This window comes from Garra rufa, chromosome 7 (genome assembly GCF_049309525.1).
Source record: "Garra rufa chromosome 7, GarRuf1.0, whole genome shotgun sequence".
Taxonomy (NCBI): domain Eukaryota; kingdom Metazoa; phylum Chordata; class Actinopteri; order Cypriniformes; family Cyprinidae; genus Garra; species Garra rufa.
In genome coordinates this window covers 435018-457566 of record NC_133367.1, presented here as the reverse complement: position 1 = coordinate 457566, position 22549 = coordinate 435018, and the positions used below count along the sequence as shown (strand labels likewise).

At 37.2% G+C, this 22549-nt stretch overlaps 1 protein-coding gene across 1 annotated transcript in view; it reads right to left on the bottom strand.

Annotated features, from left to right (window-relative positions):
• LOC141339276 (uncharacterized) overlaps positions 1–19275 on the bottom strand; it is a 727444-nt gene extending 708169 nt beyond the window's left edge. Inside the window, exons 1-4 of the mRNA XM_073844903.1 lie at positions 18925–19275; positions 10044–10316; positions 9278–9559; positions 7031–7339 (exon numbers count right to left, since the gene is read on the bottom strand). Of these exons, the coding sequence (XP_073701004.1) occupies positions 7031–7339; positions 9278–9559; positions 10044–10316; positions 18925–19198 (1138 nt within the window). The 5' untranslated portion in view covers positions 19199–19275. The remainder of the gene's footprint in view (positions 1–7030; positions 7340–9277; positions 9560–10043; positions 10317–18924) is intronic.
• Between the last annotated feature and the right edge of the window lie 3274 nt (positions 19276–22549).

The window sequence follows — 22549 nt, the reverse complement described above, 5'->3', positions numbered from 1 at the left end:
AAAACAAATGAAAGCCTTCACTCATCAGTTAAGGCAGTTCTGCCTTAAAGGGTTATGAAACCCCAGGCAACTTTTTCTGAGATTTTAGCAGAAGTGTTTGTGTTGCACATCATAGAAAGCAACGTTGGCCATCTGCTAATATTAATTGTTAGAGATAACTGGTTAATTTTGAGCTTTTTTGCGCTATTTTCATCTTCCGGGTTTAAAATCTACATTGTCCTGACGTCAGCTTTTGTGACGTGGCGATGGACTATAGTACATCGATGACGCGTCGGTGTCTCATAAATATTCATGTCGCTGCGTGTTCTTATCCTATGCGAAGTCGATTCGCTTAATTATCCACGACAGCGCTTGCTGATTTGCTGTGGCAGGCGCTTCAGTCTCAGTCTATGAGATCGCCCAGAGCCGTTTGTTTCTCTATGGCTCTGAGATCGCTTACATTAACTGAGAGGAACGTTCATGAGTGAAAGAGTCCGGCACACGCGATTCATTCACAAAGTAAGTGTAAGCGGTTTTTCTTTGACGCAACCCATCAAAAGGCTTATATAAACGCGCCAAAATAAGCCTTAACAGTTATTAGTGGTTCAACAGTGTGTTCATATATAGGTTTTCGATGCATAGTGCAAAAGAATGCACATTTATTTGTGTTTTAAACTCGTGGGGAGCGAAATGAAACTGTCTGAACCCAAAGTTGTCTGTGTGGTCTCTCTCCCCGATCTCCCCTCTACTCCACGCAGCGCTGTGAGCGCGCCACGCCCACTTCTGCAGCATTTTTCAAAACTGTGGTGAGAGTAGCCAGTGCTGAAACAGGGGGGTTTCGTAACCCTTTAACTCCATCATCGGAAACCTGTGAAATGTTTCTATCATTTTTTATGGAAAAAGTAGAGAAGATCAGATCCAGTTTTCACTTACTGCCGGGTGAGACTGTGCTGTTGACAGACAGGGTTAAGAGTTTTTGCATCTTTGAGCAGGTGTCAGTGGCGCAAATTAAAGATATCATTATTCATATGAAGCCTACATCTGATGATTGTAATGTGGTTCCTTTACGCCTGCTCAAGGAAGTAGTGGATTGTGTTGGGCCAAGTATTGCTTCTATTCTTAACAGTAGTCTTCATAATGGGATTGTTCCAACGGCCCTTAAGCAAGCGGTCATTCAGCCACTTCTTAAAAAACATAATTTGGACCCGTGTGAATTGAAGAATTACCGGCCCATCTCAAAACTTCCTTGTCTATCTAAGGTTTTAGAGAAGGTGGTTCATGCACAGCTGATGTCTTTTTTAAGTAAACATGAGATCTTAGATAAATATCAGTCTGGTTTTAGGGCAGGCTATAGTACGGAATCTGCACTCTTGAGAGTTGTTAATGATCTGCGTTTAATCCGAGATGCAGGTAATGTTGCAGCTCTAATTTTACTGGACTTAACTGCGGCTTTTGATACTATAGACCATGCTATTCTTATAAAGCGGCTCTCCAAATTGGTAGGAATAGGTGGGACAGTTTTAAAGTGGTTCAAGTCCTATCTTTCAGATAGAGCATTCTCAGTGAAGTATGGCAACTTTGTCTCATCAACGGTACCCGTTACATGTGGGGTTCCTCAAGGTTCTGTTATTGGCCCAATTTTATTTTCCTTGTACATGTTGCCCTTGGGTTCGATTTTTAAAAAATATGGCATGTCTTACCATTTGTATGCCGATGATACACAAATTTTATCTCCCTTTGAAAGCAGGAGAGAATTGTGGTGCTAACTCACTGTTAGCATGTCTGGAAGAGGTTAAAAATTGGATGACTCATAATCTGGTTCAATTAAACCAGAGTAAAACTGAGATTATGCTTTTTGGACCTGCCAGAGGAAGCTTTGATGTTGTTAATTATTTGGGCACATGGTCAGACTATTGCCATGACCAAGTAAAAAACCTAGGTGTTGTGTTTGATCGAGATCTGAAATTTGATAAGCAGATTAATGCCGTGGTTAAGAGTTGCTTTTTCCAGATTAGGACTATTGCACGTTTAAAGCCTATTCTGTCGATGAAAGATTTAGAAAAAGTTATTAACGCCTTTGTTATGTCCCGTCTTGACTATTGCAATGTTTTGTTTGTAGGGTCCAGTCAGACTACTATATCACGTTTGCAATTAGTTCAGAATGCGGCGGCACGGTTGTTAGTGGGTGCTAAGAAAAGTCATCATATTTCTCCTATCTTATCTTCTCTCAGGTGGCTTCCAGTGGATTTTAGGATAAAACATAGAACTCTGCTGTATGTTTTTAAATCAGTGCATGGAATAGCTCCTGCTTATGTATCTGAGCTTATTGCTCTTCACCAAGCACCTAGGTCTTTAAGGTCAAATAATAAGTTTTTGCTTTCTGTTCCTCAATCTCATTTAAAGTCTAAAGGTGATCAGGCTTTTTCTGTAGCGGGTCCAAAGCTCTGGAATAGTCTGCCTCTTGAACTAAGAAAGATCACTTCTTTGAATGTATTTAAAGTTAGTGTTAAAAATTATTTCTTGTCATTAGCTTTTTGAGAGGTTGGGCTAGTATTTGTATTTTAAGTTGCATGTTGTTTTTGTGTTGTTGTTATGTGTTTGTTTTAAGATGCTAATTGTACAGCACTTTGGTCTGCATGTGCAGTTGTAAAGTGCTTTATAAATAAAGTTAAGTAAGTTAAGTAAGTAAGTAAGTAAGTATCAGTTTCATATTATAACAATGCAATTGGCTTGACTTCATAAACGCCATGTGTATACTGTTACAGTGACTATAAACTACTGCTGTTCTCTGTTTTAAGGATCATTGCCCAATTTAGTATCTTCATCAGGATCATCTGTGTCCTGTTGTCTATGGTTTTGTCCATTCTCTTCTAAATTGAGGAAAGAGAAAATAATAGAAAAGGCATGTAAGTCCAAAGAAGAAGAGGAAGAAGAAAACAGTCTGAACTCATTTTATAACACTGATGCAGCATTGAAATAGTAGTGGTTGATAAATTAATTAATGAAGCCATAGTAACAAACATTAAATACTGAGGATTATGAACACACAGTAAACATTAAGAAGAAAGCTTTTGGTTAATTGCATAGTTTACCCTCTCATTTGACCAATAAATGAATGGGCCAATTATTAATAGTTTTTCAAACAGAGTAGAAAAATATGAAACGCACACACACACACACACACACACACAGATCATTGATTTTTTCCACACTGTTTGAAACACTATTAGATGGGAATAAACATACACTAAAACATTTAAATATAATATAGTATCTAATTATTTTTTAAAGCACCATAAACATCTGTTCTCAAATTGGATAATATCTGAATGAAGGCCAGTGTGTCTCAGAGAACAGTATTTTTAAGGCTTCTCATAGTCAGAAAATGTAGAAAGTAAGTACAAAAAAAAATCAGTTCTGCCTTTATATTTGTATGAATTATGTTAATGTTGTTATGATGTCTAAATGAACAACAGAATGAATCCATATCTCACACAGAGTGTTTGTTCTTCTTGGTTAGATCCAATATCTTGCTAAAAAGCAAACACATTTCAATTTATTGTAAATCTTACATTGTCACAGGCAGACAAGAACCCACTAAATGTCATATAAATCAGCCAATCACATTTTATTTAGTTTTTGTGTGCCAGAAATGACTCTGTCAAAAAGCATTAAATATATATTTACTATATATTTTAAATATATAGTCCTGCTTGTCAATCTAGTTGCTCGTTTAATAATATTTATTATTCGTTTTATTTTTTTTAATGTTATTTTTGAGTATTATATGTAGTATATTCAGAATGACACACGGTTTGCTGTTCAGGCTAAATGTAAAAAGCACAAAATCTGTGCTAATTTTAATATTTATTTATTAATGGTGTTTCTTTTGAAAAGTTGTCTAATACTAAATATATTTAATATCACCATGATTAAGGTCTATAATACTCCTACAAACACAAACATGTTTCAAAATATCTGTAGAATCTGTGTTTGACATACAGAATTGTATTGTCTTAATGGTAATCAGAGTTTAAGGTTTTTTTCCATATTACATGAACTGTTTGTGTGATACTTACTCGCATGTCTATTTTGTTTACAGAACTTGAAGTAAATCACAGCAGCAGCAGCAGCAGCAGCCACCAGAATAACAACAAAAACAATCCCTGCTACAGCACCTGGAGACAGACCTGAAACTAAAACACCAAAAAGAGACAGACATTAATGTCAATAAACACCATAATCATCAGCACTATATAACTTGAGTGAAGATATGATACGATGATGACTGTAATAAGAAAGAAATAGTCATTACAAGTAACTCAAGTTAAGTAATCAGATTACTTTGTCAAGTAATACGTAAAGTAATGCAAACTTTCTCAAACAAGTAACGCAAGTTACTTTGTTTTCCATTTATTGACCATTTATTGAGACCTCTGATTTTTAGACTTTCGTTAAAAATGACTTTTAGAAGTAACTTTACCCAACATTGGTCATTAATGTGAATTTGAGTCTGATTTATAACAAACGCTATAAACATTAGCACTGCATTACCTGAGTGAAGATGTGTAATGATAAAGAGAGACAGTCATTAGTGTCAGTGTGTCTGATCTATAACAAACGCTAATATAGCTGAAGCAGAGATGACAGGCATAAGCCCCGGCACCACCACTACTCTGATGGGTTCAGAAAAACAGTGCACATCTATATTTGTTACATCTAGTTACATTTTTGTTACTTTGATAATTTGTTTTCTGTGGGGCATAAAGTTATTCTTCTTGCAGGGGGTGCTTCATGGCTCAGGAATGCTACTAATACTGAACCACATCAAATATGAGAATAATTGTAGTGTTACTGGAGACATTTGTACACGTACACACACACACACACACACACACACACACACACACACACACACACACACACACACACACACACACACACACACACACACACACACACACACACACACACACACACACACACACACACACACACACACACAGGTTTGGCATTTGATAAACAAAACCTGCCCAAGCACAGTTACAGAGTTCAAAATCAGATGCTTTAGTCTAAATAATGTTGCTTTAAGAGTAATACCAATTCATTCTGATTCATTTATGTAACATATTTATCTATCCGTCCATCTATCTATAGTCTTACAAATATTATAACCCCGCCCCCAGCCTTCTTTGTGCAGCTCTGATTGGACAGTTATTCAAAACATTCTAACAGCTCCACTGACTGCTGTGAGGTCCAACTATAATATTCACTACACACAATCAGCAACTGTAAAGTTTTAATGAAAGAAAAATGTAGCAAACAAAGAACTAAAGGAACAAATAAATGCAAAAATAATGACTGTATTCAGTCAGATTTCCTGAACATTATTTTCACTAATTATGTTCTTTCACTAATTAAGAGGTGTACAAAATCACACAGTGCTTATATTTTCTGAGAAACTTGCATGCTCTTTTGAATGTTTTTCTCTGTTTGCTGTAATTGTGTTTATAAGGCACATTTGCTATAGCAACAATAGCCAAGGAATAATGAGACCGGTGTTTTGACTACTTATTGGCCATGATGTGATCATCATCATGTGGTGGCCTGCTCTTATCCAGAGTCTAATCATTCATAGGAAAGGTGATCTGTTATTAATTTCACATAACTGGTTACAGTAACTCTGAGACACTACAGTTTAAGAGTTTAGCTCCAATCCTAAATAACACACCTGAGCTAATCAGACTCATTAGTCATTAAACCAATGAGACCACTTCTCTGGAAATGTAGGCGAGAGTTGACTGCTGCAGTGAGGGGAGGCGTGAAATAAACCCAGTCACGACGGACAGTTCTGACCTCTTGAATTAGGATAGATACTTATGAGATCAAAGCCAGATATTACGTCATTTACAGATGCTGTGTTGCTGATATACATGATATAATTTCAGTTCTGTTGCTTTTATATGAAAATGAATATAACAACAGCATAGTATAAAACTCATTCTTGACTCCCAGCATGTATTATTTTCTTTTTTAACTAACAAAGTACAACAGTTTAATATACAAATGTTGTTTAACTATTGAAATTAAGTGTAAGAGTTAAGAGTTGAGAATTTGTGTTTATTTAACTTTAGAATTGTTTTTAGAGCTCTGGGCCCGTATTCACAAAACATCTTAAGGCTAAAAGTAGCTCTTAACTCAGCGATTTAGGAGAAAATCTTAAAATTAATGGGCATGTCATTCCTAAATTTAGGACTTCTACATTTTTAGAGTATTTCGTTTTAGTGCTAAAACTAGCTAAATCTGAGAAACGTTAGGAGCAGTCAAGAGGACTCCTAAATCACTAAGACCAAATCCCAACTATCCTAAATGGCTGTTGCTGCCTTAGAACTTAAACTTTTTAGAAACACTCTGTATTTATTTGCACACATATGTTTTCCCACACAACTTTTTTGGTTTTGGAGATTATCCCAAATCCAAATTTTCCTTTAATTATATTCGTGTTTTCATTAACAAGTTGGGCATGAAGTAGCAGCCATTAGCCATGATTATTCTATTCTTTTAATTAAAAAGCTGTTTATATCAGCTAATTGTTAATGGAAAGCACACATATAAAAGGCTGACAATCAGCTGAACATATACTTGTTCATTTAGCCTGCATTTTAAAATCTTCATTTGAATGTGGCAACATTTTTTAAAAACTTTATTTGAATATGGCAATAATATTGAGCTCTACGATATTTCTATGAATAAACCTCTGACAGAGACTCCTTCCCTATCAGCCAATCACTTTGTGCATAGTAGGCATGCAGACATCATTTATAGCAAAGAGGTCAACCCCACCCTTACTCTTAGCATAAGACTTCTCTCTATTCCTTAGTAAAAGTTAGTCTTAGCAGCTTTGTGAATAGGTTTTAAGAGAAACTCTTAGCTAAAAACCTTTTACTGCTATTTAGGAGAACTCTTAGTGCTAAGATAAAATGTTTTGTGAATATGGACCCAGATTTAAATAAGGCCGCTTTTATATTGACAGATTTGATCTACTCACCACCAGTGACAGTAACAATGATTCTCCTGTTTATGGTGCATCTGCTGCTGCTGATCTTCAGGTCATAATGTCCAGAGTCTGTGGTTTTGGTGTTTGTGATGGTCAGGGATCTAGTCTTATGATCCAGCTCCAGTCTGTGTCTGAATCTCTGAACAGGACCATTGTATGTGAGGAATTGTTGGGCGGTTTGATTGATCATACCTATAGTAATGTTTCCAAACAGCCACTGTATCAGATCATTGTTCTGTGTTTCAGTAACAGTCGACAGAGCAACAGAATCTCCCTCCTTCACTGACGGTGACTTCATTGCATCTGTTACAACAACAAACACATAAAGAACAGTGAGGAACAGCTGCTCAGACTTTAATTAAATACATACAGGAAGATTTTTCACACTTCTCACTTAAATTATTTTAGTCTATTAAAGCTTATTTAACTCTCAGTTGTTTATTGTATTCATTCTACAACAAGACTTTACTGGTCATTAAAGCATATTTCAAGTCTAACAGGAGAGTTCCAACAAAGGAATGAGAAAGAAGTTAAGCGAATCCCGCACCCTGCCCGTGATTTGAATTTCCGTAAGCAGGACATCATTGCATCAGGAAAACAAACGCTGTAGTCCAAAAGAGCCGTTCGTTGTAGTTCTTGAAAACTGATTTAAACCTAAATATCTCCCTTTGGAGTGGACTTTGAGATTTCTAACTTTGTAGATGTTTTTTATGCCCAAACATAAACACCACACACTGGCTAAAGTTCAAAAAGTGAAAAAGCATAATAGGACCCCTTTAATAAATGCTTGACTAACGCATATTCTTACTGTAATTCATTGTTAATTGAGGTGGTTATAAAACATTTAGTAGTTGTCAATTAACTTGTCAATTTTTGTGAGCTCATCTAAAGTGAGGACTACTCTAGTTATCTTAAATTTTCATCATTTTGTTGGCTTTTGTTAGTTTTGTTGCTTATTTTGTTGCCTATATTTACTTTAAGTCCTTTTTTTAATTCAGTTGTTTTTTTAGTTCTTTTTTATTTTTATATGATATTGCAGATGTGTATTGTTTATTTTATATCTAGTGTACAGTTTTTTTTTTTTTTGCATCTTCAAATATCTCTATGTTGTGTTTGTTTCCTTTTTCTGTTTAGAATATACTTGAGCTTGTAGATCTGTTTTGTAAAAGCAGTATAGTCCTACTTTAGATGAGTAGTTAACTAGTAACTACTATGTTTTATAACTTCCTGAATTAGCCTATTAACTACAGTAGGAAATAACATTTATTAAGGAAACTGGTTTGTGATAGAAGTGATATTTTGACAAAAAACCATTGATTGGTGACAGGTGAATGCATCAACAATATATATGTGTGTGTTTGCTGTCACATGCGTGGGTTTTTTGGTATAGCACCTAAACAAAATATCATGGGAACCTCAATTTTATTTATACCATAACTTAATTAGACATATCCCGTTGCTTTAAAAAAAAAAAAAAATAATAAAGCAATCAATGAACACCTGCAGGTAATCAATAGGTACATAGGATGGAGACCTATTGTAAACCTACATACATATTTTCTAATACTTTTGCAAGAACTGATTGTGCATGGAATTTACTATTTTTTTTCTATTTGTTTTTATATAAAATGTTTAGTACTGAATATTTCATTTACAGGAAAACTTTACTTCAATTTTTTTTTTTTACAGATTCATCATTTTGAAATGCTTCTACTTTAGCAATAATCAGAGTGTCTTCTTTAAGACGAGACAAACCTCAGGTCAGTATTCCAAAGTATTCATGAATTACAACCATTTAAGTTCAGATAGTGAATTTTCAAGTCTATGTCCAAAAAGAGAAGTGACAGTTAAGGGGTTAAAACCTGCAGGCCAATTAATTGAAATTATTCGGTTTGCATTAATAATGCTGCTATTATGATATATTGTCAATTAAAATATGGGCATATTAATATGTGAATATTTTATATGCTTGTATGTAGGTCAAAAGATAAATGTAACTTTCAGATGAATCCCTTTTAGTGGGATTCTGCTTTGTCTGTCATTGGTTATTCAATTATTTAAATAAACGGTCAAAATCCAGTTTTTAATAGCATAGATGACTTAGTATTTTACATAAATGAGACTTTACAAATATATAAATGTTACAATAATTTATATCTAAACAAAAAAGCTGTATCTAAATAAGGGGGGGGGGGGGGTCTTCCCCCATCTTGCCCTTCAATAAAAACAACATCTACTCACCAATAACAGGCATATAGTATTTCCTGTGTAAAATCATTCTTCTGGTAATGATCTCCATTTTATAATCTCCATCATGATCTTTTTGGATGTTTCTGATGTTGAGGTCTCCGGTCTGACAATTCAGATCAATGTTGCTCGGGGTGTTGTGAACAGAGCCTTTTAAGCATGCAATGTCTTGTTCTCCAAACTTCCACAGTATTTGATCATCTGTCTGTATTTCAGTAAGACCAGTGTGTAGAGTAACAGAATCTCCATCCATCACTGAAACTGACTTCACATCAGCTGTCTCAACAACAAACACGAGGACAAAAAGAAACAGTTTTGAGAAATTAATCTTGCAATGCTGTCTGGAGTACAACATTAATCTGAATTCTACATGAACATGATTTCTACAAATGGGTACTGTTTTTGATAAGATAATTACAAGCAGTAATGCAAATGAAATTGTTTCAAATCAATTGGAAATCAGTTGGAAGGTCTCACTGTTCATAGATAACAACATATAACTTACTTCCACACTTTAATTTCCTCTCATTGTTAGGAACCAAATGAGGAAAAAAAAAAAAAAAAACTGAAAAATAAGATAAACATACACATACATGTACTACTGGTGTGGTCCTCACTAAATGTAATCTACCAATCAATTTTTTAAATAAAACTAAAAAAATAATTTTAGAATAAAAAAAATCTTGTCTTGATTATGAAATGAAACCACATTAAACTTCCATAACGTATTGATATATTTTGACAGATTTGATTTACTCACCAACGACAGTAACAGTGATTCTCCTGTTTACGGTGTAATTGCTCCTGCTGATCTGCAGATCATAAGGTCCAGAATCTGTGGTTGCGATGTTTGTGATGTTCAGAGATCCAGTCTGATTGTCCAGCTTCAGTCTGCCTCCTAATCCCTCACCATATCTTAGAGTGCCTCTAAATAGTGAGAATTCATCTCCCTGTTTTTTATTACGGTAAGTATGTAGAGTGACTGAATCTCCCACCATCAATGTCACTGACCTCACTTCATCATCAGGCAAAACTGAAGAACAAACACAAACAGTTTCTATCAGTTATGACTTTTCTCTAACGGTCCCTAAAAAAAATTCCTTATGGCATAATTCCTATGCCATTCCTGCACATAGAGGATTCTTGGATGAACAAAATCAACTAATATTATAAAGGTTTTTACTTATTGAATTGAATGTGAAAATCAGTATCCATTTATTTAAAATCATACATATTTCTTGGTGATTCCAAATGAGAATGTGTAGATTAAACTGAGTCATCTTGTGTTGATTTGAGAAAAAGAAATCTAATAAATATACACTACTGCTGTACACTTGCGAACACTAAGATTTTTTATAAGAAATGTATACTTTTATTCAAAAATATATAATTAAATAGATGTAAGTGAACAATAGCCTTTAGAATGACTTAAAATACAAATATAATAGAAATAAGGCAATGATAATTAGTTCAAATAAAAAATCAAAAGCAAGAATATGGTTTTATTGCACAACATGGTAAGGGGCATAACATTTCTGTCACATGCTTAAGATATTCGGCCAATCACAATACACTGAATGGCTGGCCAATCAGAGCACACACTGCTTTTCAGAACAATGAGCTTTGTAAAAATCGCCACATTTCAGGAAGGCAGGGCAGAGAGGAACAACAATAATGTACTGTATGGGGAAAATAACAATTGTTTTTGAACCTTAAACTGTGTAAACACATTGCATTACATCATATACACAAAATAATTTTCTTTTTAGCAACATCATATGAAGTCAATGAGGACCAGTCACTGTTTGGCTACCCAGATTCATCAACATATCTTCTTTTGTGTTTAGCACATGAAAGAAAATAATGCATGTTTGGGACAACATGAGAGTGAGTGATGAAAAAGTTTACATTTTTGGGTGAACTATCACTTTAATGACAAGCAGCAGCACGTTTAGTACTGTCGCTTTAAGACCGGCACACATCTAATATACAGGTATGTGCCAAAAAATTTGAATATCGAGGGAAAGTCAATTTATTTTAATAATTTGTTTCAAATAGTGAAACTGTATATTAGTTCACTACACACAAAGTGAAATATTTCAAGCCTTTATTTGTTTCAATTTTGATTATTATGGATTAAAGACAAAAAAAAAAATGTCCAGTATTTCACAAAATTAGACTATTTCATGTGCCCAATAAAAAAGGCGTTTCTTTGGAGATGATGATTTTATTTTCCAGCAGGATTTGGCATCTGCCCACAAAGCCAAAACTACCAGTACCTGGTTTAATATCCATGGAATAACTGAACTTGATTGGCCGGCAATCTCACCTGACTTAAACCCCATTGAAAAATCTATGGGGTATTGTCAAAAGGAAGATGAGGGAAGAGAGACCCCGAAATGCAGATGAGCTGAAGGCAAATATCAAGCCCGTCGGGGGAGGAGATTGGGTGGCTGGATTAGCCTATACAGCCAGAGCGCTGCCACTTTATGTATTGGAATGAGGTTCATTGATTTGACCATGCAATAATTTAATGGATACTTCAGAACTAGTGGTGTAGTGCAGGGTATACATAGGTATATGGCGTATACCCAGTGGCCTTTCCATATGTCCACTTCTAAATCACTCTGATCAGGCCCGGTTCTACGGGGGTGGTTGAGGGTGCTCCAAAGGTAGTATATTCCTACTTACATGACTGAGCTACTACAGGTGAGATTTTGTCAATATCTCAGTAAATTACCAGTGGGTTTTTTTATGTTCCAAGTGTTGTAGTATGTCTATAGTGACTAGACAGACTTAGTATAGGTGGTATTTTGCCAATAGCTCCCTTACTGTATGTACAGTGCTCAAATATTATCATAAAAACTGACTACACTCCCAAAATATTTTTTTTCATGTTCTAGGTTGTAGTATGTTCCTAGTGGCAAGATTAATTTACTACATGTGAGATTTTGCCAATATCCTCCTTCATATATACAGTTTTCTTTCATGTTGCAAAGGTTGTAATATTTTGCAGTTACAAGACTTATGAAAGGTGAAATTTTGCTGAAACCTCCATTACTGTAGGTACAGTGAATAAAAATACATTTAGAAAAAAATAGTTGTTGTATGTATGTTCCAAGATACAAGACTGACAGGTGAGATTATGCCAATACCTCCCTTCATATGTGTGAAGTACACAATTACCTTTGGAACATGATAAAACCTTTTTGGTAAATTACAGTAATTATTTCTTGAAAATATTTGTATACTGTACATACAGTAAGGAAGATATTGACAAAGTCTCACCTGTAGTAGCCCAAGCCATTCTGGCTGCTAGTAACTTATTACAACCTTTGGAACATGTAAAAAAACTTTTGGTAAATTACTGTACTTTAAAAAAAAAAGATTGTCTATTGTGTAAACAGTAAAGGAGATTTGGACAAAATTTCACTATTAGTAAATAAGTATTGTAACCAGGAATGCACTACAACATTTGGAACATTAAAACCATTCTGGTGTATTACAGTTTTTTTTTTTTTTTTTTTAATGAAAATGTGTATACTGTGCGCATACAGTAAAGAAGATATTGGCAAAATCTTACCTGTAGTAAGTCAGTCTGGAGTCAGACACCTACAGTCTTTATGAACAGCCTTCTATGTACTTACAGTAGATTTTATGAACATATTGTGTAGTGTACATATATGAAGGAAGGTATTGGCAAAATCGCACCTGTAGTAAATCATTATAAGTATTACAAGCTTTATGGTTTAACAATTTTTTTTTTCAATGTTAAAAGTCATTTTAATTCAAATGCATTGGACGTTGTAATCCAGTCGGTGGATTTGTCAGATGGTCCCTTACACATAAAGCGCTGAGATAGCGCATCAAAGCTTCCTCCAGTTTAAGTTTGCTGTTGCAATACAACAGTTTTAAAATATTTTTTCATGTCTATATAATTGTTAAAACTAATCGTGATAGTGATAGCTTTAAACAGTGGCAAATGAAAGCAATACGGCGAATATCGAACCTAAAACTAACTTTACCACACTATCATACTGACAATCTGTGGCTGTTAACGCAGTCACACTTACTGGGTTCTGACTAGACAATAAATAATACTATACACAAAGCAGCAGCGCTCTGGCTGTAGGCTAATCCAGCCACCCCGTCTCCTCCCCCAGCGGTAATGGTATGGACCAACCGCGAGCGCAAAACACACAAAAAATGGAAAATCTGAATAATGAGTCATGTTTTATGTTTGTTAAAAAATCTTATACAGATGCCACAACCTAAAATTGTAGAACAGAAAATTAAACAGAGAGACAATTATCCGTTTTTGAAGTATTTGAAAAAAACGAAAAAATGAAAGTTTGAAGCCAATTTTTATCTGTTTAATTTTGATGGTGCAAATTGAACAAAGAACTGCAAACCGTTACAAGGACCTTCCTCGATATTTTAATTATTTGGCAAATAACTGTACAGGCATGCATCCGTCTTTCTCTCAACTGTTTACTTTCAATTTAGACATAACCAACTGTGTTTATATGTAAAAATGAGTCCTTGCTGGTTTCAGAGACAGGGCTTAGACTAAGCCAGGATTAGGCCATATTTCAATTGGGACATTTAAGTATTTCTATAAACATGCCTTAGAAAAAAAAAAGAATGGTGTGCATCTTGAGACAAAACAAATAAAAAACACTGGTATAATATAAAATCAGTCAGTGCAAGTTTCTTTCATTTGAAACAGCTCAGACTTACATTTTAGTTTGGGACTAGGCTTTTGTCTGTGAAACTAGGGGTGTGTGTTTCAACAGTATTAGCGCAATTCAGGAGCAAAAGATAACTTAGTCCAATAACCAGGCGCTGGTAGGCAGGCTTTTTGTTGTTCACATCGGTTTCGTATTCAAATCAGCTTTTTACATAGCTTTGGAATTTATAGTTCGAATAGCCTATTGCAGCGGTTCTGTGTGGTACAAGTAGTTACAGAGGAATCACAAATTTAAATATAAATGAATGTTAAAACACAATACATTTAAATTTTATCTCTTGAGTAAAGTTTTTTTTTTTTTTAAGTACTGTACAGTTTTTGTTTTATAACAGTGTTATTAACATAACTTTTAGGTACAACACTTTTTTAAATTTAATCATTATTTAGGAGTTTTCTTTACCTGTATGTAAGCAGAATGCAGTGTTCATGTTCCAACTAAGTATTTACAATGTTAAAATGTCGGACAACAATAAATATTCTTATTATGAATAAATAAGAATGTTTTGTTTTTGAACAGTGCAGAGCTGTAGATGAATTTTTAGGCCTATTACGCTACTGTATTTTAAATGTTGGTCATTATGGTGGTACTTGAAGAGACAAATATTTTCAGAGGTGGTACTTGGTATAAAAAGTTTAAAGAACCACTGGCCTATTGTAATTTACAAAAGTATTTAGGGGGTAGGGCTTTTGGGAATGATTTTAGATTATGTTGACAATGAGCACATTCGTGACAGTGACTTAGACATGGTAGTTTTACTATGCATGTATTCTCCTGTGTTCTACGGATTTATTGTTCAAAAGGTTAAAATAAATGAAGATTGAAATTACTTGAATATTTAGCCAGACTCCATCCGTTAGTTACTAGTGCCTGCTTACTTTTGCCCAGGCCCAACTAAAAATAAAATTCTGCCTTTGCCTGGTGTAAAATATGCTGTGTGGCTATTGTATTTTGTTAATGGATAACAATAAATATTGTTATAATAAAATATACATTTACATTTATTCATTTAGCAGACGCTTTTATCCAAAGCGACTTACAAATGGGAATACAACAAATAATTCATCCTAAGGAGGCAGATCGACATAGGAAGTGCTCAAAAGTACCATATGTCAGGCGTTGTCAGATGAGTACGGGCTAGAAAGGGAAGATCAGGAAAGAGAGGAGAATTTTTTTTTTTTTTTCAGATAGTCAGATAGTGTCGAAAAAGATGGGTTTTCAGCAGTCGCTTGAAGACAGTAATGGAGTCAGCGTTTCGGATGGGGGTGGGAAGATCATTCCACCAGGCAGGGACATTGAAGGAGAATGTTTTGGAAAGTGATTTCATGCCTCTCTGTGGTGGTACAATAAGGCGTCTTTCGCTAGAGGATCTCAGACTTCTGGAGGGAGTGTAGATGCGTAGTAGTGAATGGAGGTAGGCCGGTGATGAGCCGGTGGCTGTCCTATAGGCCAGCATCAGTGTCTTGAATTTGATGCGTGCTGTAACCGGTAGCCAGTGCAGGGATATGAAGAGAGGTGTGACATGGGCCTTCTTGGGCTCATTGAAGACGAGCCGTGCTGCTGCATTCTGAATCATTTGTAGAGGCCTGATTGTACATGCTGGAAGACCAGCTAAAAGAGCATTGCAATAGTCCAGCCTGGAAATGACCAGGGCTTGGACAAGGAGTTGTGCAGCATGCTCTGTTAGGAAGGGCCTGATCTTTCTGATGTTGTGCAACGCAAACCTGCAGGATCGAGCAGTTTTAGCTATATGTTCTTTAAAAGTCAATTGGTCATCAAAGATTACACCAAGATTTCTGGCTGAAGTCGATGGGGTAATTGTTGATGAACCTAACTGGATGGAGAAGTCATGTTGTAAAGTTGGAGTGGCGGGAAAGACAAGGAGCTCAGTTTTAGCTAGATTGAGCTGAAGATGGTGTTCCTTCATCCATGCAGAGATATCCGCCAGGCAGCCAGAGATCCTTGCAGCTACTGATGGATCATCTGGTTTGAAAGAAAGATAGAGCTGTGTGTCATCAGCATAGCAATGGTAGGAGAAGCCATGTGCCTGTATGATGGGGCCCAGAGATGTAGTGTATATGGAGAAGAGGAGGGGTCCAAGAACTGATCCCTGAGGAACCCCAGTGACCAGTTGATGAGTTTTGGAAACCTCCCCTCCCCAGGCCACTCTGAAAGACCTACCAGAGAGATAGGATTTGAACCAGCGAAGTGAAGTCCCTGTGATGCCCAACGATGAGAGGGTAGACAGAAGGATCTGGTGATTTACCGTGTCAAATGCTGCAGAAAGGTCCAGTAAGATGAGTACTGATGATTTGGAATCAGCTTTTGCAATCCGCAGGGCTTCAGTGACAGACAGTAGTGCCGTCTCAGTTGAATGGCCACTCTTGAACCCTGACTGGTTAGCATCCAATAGGTTGTTCTGTGAGAGAAATAAAGATAGCTGGTTGAAGACCGCTCGTTCCAGTGTTTTTGCTATGAACGGAAGGAGAGAGACAGGTCTATAGTTGTCTATGAGTGAAGTGTTAAGTGTAGGTTTTTTGAGCAGTGGGGTTACCCGGGCCTGCTTAAATGTAGTGGGGAAAGTGCCTGTGAGAAGAGATGTGTTGATGATGTGTGTGAGCGCTGGTAGGATTGTAGGAGAGATTGCTTGGAGAAGGTGTGAGGGGATGGGGTCTAAAGGACATGTCGTCGGATGGCTGGAGAGGAGAAGTTTGGTTACTTCTGCCTCAGAAAGGGGATGGAAGGAGAAGAGGGGAGTTTCAGCCGTGGGTGTGGTCAGTTTTAGTTCCTGTATGTGTGGAGCTGAGAACTTATTACTGATAGATGTAGTTTTTTCTGTAAAAAATGTGGCAAAATCATCAGCTGTTATAGAAGTGGTGGGAGGTGGTGGAGGGGGACAGAGCAGTGAATTAAAAGTTTTGAAAAGGTTGCGTGTGTCCGGAGCATTGTTGATCTTGTTGTGGAAGTATGAAGATTTGGCAGTATGGACATGGGTAGAGAAAGATGACAGCAGAGACTGATACATACTCAAGTCAGATGGATCCTTAGATTTGTGCCATTTTCTCTCAGCTGCCCTAAGTTTGGACCGATGCTCACGAAGAACATCGGATAGCCAAGGGTTGGAAGGAGCAGCCCGTGCTGGCCTGGAGGAGAGAGGGCATATTTCATCTAGGCAAGAAGTAAGAGTGGAACATAACGTGTCGGTTGCTGCATTAGTATCCAGAGATGTGAAGTGGGTAGGAGAGGGAAGAGAGGAGGATATTGATGAAGAAAGATGGGAGGGTGAGAGAGAGCGTAGGTTTCGTCTAAAGGTAACGGGTAGGGGGGGTGGGGGTGCACAAGTAGCAAGATGTAGGTTTAGTGTAATGAAGAAATGGTCAGAGATGTGAAGGGGTTTGACCACAATGTCGTCTGAAGTACAGTTTCGTGTGTAGATGAGATCAAGTTGGTTGCCGGATTTATGAGTGTATGCAGTGGTAGTGCGTTTTAGGTCAAATGAAGCAAGAAGTGAATGGAAGTCTGCAGCATAGGGTTTGTCCAGATGCATGTTAAAATCTCCAAAGACCAGAAGTGGGCTGCCATCTTCTGGAAAAGAGGATAGCAGCCCATCCAGCTCTTCTAAGAAGATGCCAAGTTGACTAGGAGGGCGGTAAATGACCACAACATGGAGTTTGATAGGAGATGTTATAGTGATTGTATGAGATTCAAATGAGTTATAATTGCATAGAGGAGAATGGGTTGAGTATTTCCAGTTGTTGGAAATCAGAAGTCCCGTACCCCCACCCCTTCCACTCTGACGAGGGGTGTGAGAGAAGGAGAATTTATTAGATAGAGCAGCTGGGGTTACAGAGTCATCTGGACGTATCCAGGTCTCAGTCAAACCTAGGATGCTCAGGCCAGATTGCAAGGAAAATGCCGAAATGAAGTCTGCTTTGTTGACAGCTGATCGACAGTTCCAAAGTCCAACCGTGAAGGAGAAAGGTTCAGTGGAAGAGGTGTGTATTGGACGCAGGTTAGAGAGATTGCGTCGGCGTGTGCGTGTGATGTTAGTGCGGTGTGTAGAGAGCACCGGAATGAGTTGGAAACACATGATAGAGAAGGACAGAAAGAAGAGTGAGAAAAGGAAAGGGGTACTTAAGTGCGTTGTCGGTGTCGTTGCTCGGATAAGTCGCGCAGGAAAAGTCGCAGTCTTTACTCTTGTCGGTCTTCACGCGAGGAGGCTGAACGCTTCCGCTGACGCTTCAGTGTCAGCTGGTATGACACCGTTAAGTACACAACCAAACAAAGCTTTACTGAAACAGCTAGGGACGCCTCCTGGGCTCAGTACAGCCGCAAATGTATTGCACGCACGCAAAATGTCTCTAATCGAAACTTAAATGCAACCAACTTCGCACTTCTAATTGCTCTGGAAGGGCGCGATATGAATAACCAAAGCTTCCCTTGGCCGTCCGCTCAGTATATAAATATGGCCGTCCGCTCAGTATATAAATATAGTAATATATTTTAACATAATAATACTTTATAAACTACTATGTGCTTACATTAAATTAATCATTTGATACAATGCACTTACTGTGTACTTTTATTTAAAAACACCTGCATGTAATTACAGCTGTAATTGTTTTCTTTAATTACATTTGTTTCTGCATTTAAATTTTTGTTCATTTCATCTGTAGTCTTTCCTAATAACAAAGAAGAGCTTGTATTAAATATTAAATGGTGTGCCTGTCAATTTTCTTCATAATTTGTAAACAATAAATGACAGTAAAATTGGGCATATTCAACAATTGCATTTATTACATTTTCAAAGAATGATAATAATAAATAATGATGTAGGATAAATAATTATGTAAATAATATAATTAATAAATAAAAGAAAACCGACATACTCACCATTGACATTGAATATCTTTTCTGGTGACTCTCCAGTCCTGCTGATCTCAAGTTTATAATCTCCAGAGTCTATGGTGTTGATGTTTCTGATCTTGAGATCTCCAGTCTGACTGTCCAGCTGAAGTCTGGCTTTGAATTCCACATCAGATGCCGTGATGTCACTGGACCCTTCATTGATCTCAGCAATAGGTGTTTTTTTAAAAAACCACTTTATTACATCCTCTTTCTGTACTTTTATATCAGTGTATAAAGTGACAGAATCTCCAACCATCATTGACACCTGAACATCAGCACCAACCACATCTGGAGAAAAAGCAGAAACCCAGAGAATCAGATGAATCTTAGAGGACACTCTTACGGTGCGTTCACACTGGCACGTAGCGAGCGGGGCGAAGCGAGCGTTTTCAATTCATTCATATGGAAGTTGCGCGTAAACGGTCGCGTGGTGCATTTTGGGATTGGAGGCGGCGCGGAGAAAGCGTTGAGAGCAGCTGACAGTGTCAAAAGGTTGGGCATTCCTCAACTTTATGCAAATTTCGAGCGCAAAACGCCGGCGACAACCAATCGGTGTGAGAAGTTGGCAAGGAAAGACTATGACGCGTGTTTCCGAAACTGGTGGAATTACTGAGCTGAAATCACATATTATTGAAAAAGTCACGCAAAAGTAAATGTACTTTGCATGTTGTTAGTATACGCTACAGTTTAGTTTGCGAACCGCCGTTAAAAGAAGACAATGGAACGTAAATAGGGTGTGAACATTGTTTTTCAGAGGCCTGCTCTGCCCTAAATTTGACACACCCCAAAGCAGTGGCGTTGTAGCGTTGCTAGCGGCACTGAGCGCATATTTAACGCTGTAGTGTGAACGCACCGTTAAGGTGCGTTCACACCGGACGCGAATGAAGCGGCAAGCGCGAGTGATTTACATGTTAAGTCAATGCAAAGACGCGAATAGCCATCCTGCGGCGCGAAACGCGCGAATGAGGCGGCGCGAAATGCGCGAATAGCGCGAATGGCGCGGCACGCATTGAGCGTTTCAAGCGATTGCCGCGCCATTCGCGCGAGTTCAAAGATCTGAACTTCGGCAGAATTCCGCGCCGCGGTAACCAATCAGGAGCTTGCTCTAGTAGTGACGGAGGCAGAAATCCAAAACAACAATGGCGGACAAAATCACCGTTGCTGTCTGTGGTTCCTCGGAGCTGTACGATACATCTTTGGACTTTTGTAGAAACAGGAATAAAAGGGATCTTGCTAGGAATAAAGTGAGTGAAGAGGTCGGACAATCTGGTTAGTTTTAAAAAACGCTCTTTACTCAATTTAACCTACATATACATACATATTGAGACTACAAGCAAGCTAAAGCTGGCAAATTGAGCTCATTCACCTATTTTACAACTACTTTCCCGCTGACGAGTGGCAGAAGCCCCTCCCTTGACGCGAATTCGCGTCTGTTGTGAAGAAAATGTCACGCGCGAATGACGCGAATTTTACCGCGCGAATGGCGCGAGTAAACTCAAATGTTCAAGCGTTCAACTACGCGCGAATAGCGCGTTTTTTCCGCGCAAGTCGCGTCCGGTGTGAACGCACCATTAGATTATTCAGTCATGCCTAAGAAATCTCATGTTACTCAATGCATTCACATTAAATCAGAGTCTACATTAAAGAAGGTAAAAGTCTACTGATTTGCCAGTCATGTTTTGTGTGTGGTTTCACGATTGATATTAGGGGTGGCACGGTGTAGAAATGGCAAGTGGGAGAGATAAGGAAGGCCGCCCGGAGTTGGAGAATGCGCCAGCGTCCTATAAGGGGTTGTTCACATGTAGCGTCTTTTGCACGCTCAAGTTTGTTATTTCAAATGTGTTATTCGCGCTCATAATGGAAGCAGTGCACTCGTTTTTTTCCAGGCGCGTCTGCGCCGCATCGAGATAAAAACAAAGCAACTTTTCAGAATTCCGCAAGCGCACTGCAGGTCATATGACATGAACCAACCAATCACTTGTTTGAAAGACAGAGCTTAAATAGTTCCTCTCTTTTTCTTTTAAAAGAGACTATTTTTGTAAGAGCTACACTGAAGTTGACTCTTTGATAAATGCTAGTTAATTCTTCAGTTCAATCTTTATGTGCAAAAAGGCATTACATGATATAACTTTAATACTGTATCCTAAATTGTGGATAATTAAGCTGTATATCATATGCTGAAGTACATTTCTGGAGTGTTAAATATTAAAAGAAAAAAATAACAACAATAACCGTACAGAACCGAAAACCGTGACCCTAAAACCGTGATACAAACCGAACCATGGGTTTTGTGAACCGTGCAACCCCTAATTGATATATAAAATATTTTTTTAGAAGTCCTTGATCATGATCAACTAAGCCGTGCTTGAAGCCGGTGTAAAATACTCCTTAAAATGGCTGTTTTTTTTTTTTTTTTTTTTTTTTTTTTTTACAAACTCTTCCCACAAAACCCTCAAACCCAGACACTGCAAAATGTCACACTTAGGTAGGTAATACAAACACTTTTTGTTTTTGCAACCAAGCATAAAATGATTACGCATCCAACTACACAAGAATGTGACAAATGTAAAACACTATCTTGTCTTCTGCATATTCAGTGTCCAGTAATGTGCACAAGTTTGTTACAGCACTCACACAGAAATATACAGTATATGCGCTCATTTGCATTTTCTGTATATATTGCCATTATAAAAAAATGGGCCAAGTGGGAAGAATATATATATTTTTTCATAACATAGTTATAATGTTGTTGTTTTTGTTTGTTTGTTTTTTTCGGGCGGGGGTGTTACAGTTTAACTGGTTACCGTGTTATCTGGTGACCAACTTCCTGATTCAGGTCCTCAGCGCCAGATGTGATGGACTGCAGATTCGGCGATTCTGACAGCACAAACTGACGTGATATTACGCTGTCTAATAAACGCACACTTGTTCATTACATGTTTTTGATATTCTTGTAAAGATGACAAATTATTGGTATGATTGCCCGTAGCGGCTGAAATACGAAAAAAACCACACAGATAAGTCTATTTGTCACGGGTCTCGAACACACGCTAAAATTAGTAGCACTGTGAAGCGACAGCAAAGAACACACTGAGCTACCGAGCTGCTTTAATGCAAATACGTTTTTTTTGGATACAAGTCAGGATTTTACTCTCTGCGTGATATGCAGCTGGCTGAATCAAAGAAATGTGCCTGTGTTAACTTGTGACCTGTGTTTACTGTTATGAAAATGAATATTATAGTACAAGTACAACACATTTTATGGTTTGTGATGTTAAAGTACATTTCATGGAGTCCCAGACAACTGTAAATTTGAGGCTACTGTGATTTCATTACAAACACTATCGTTAAAACTACATTTACTATAGTAAAAACATAGTACATTTTCTTCAGAGACTAGCTAATGTCTCGTTTGATAAACATAAAAATGACGTTATTTACACGTTGTTTTGCCGTTTTTCTCGTATAAATACTTTGGAAAGTGACTTAAATAGACATGATTTTGTTATAATTAAATGAGATTTTATAGTGACAAGTAATATTTATAAGCAGCTTTTTAACTGGAAATAACGTCAATTTATTGCAACAGTAAAATTAGATTTTGGCTAGC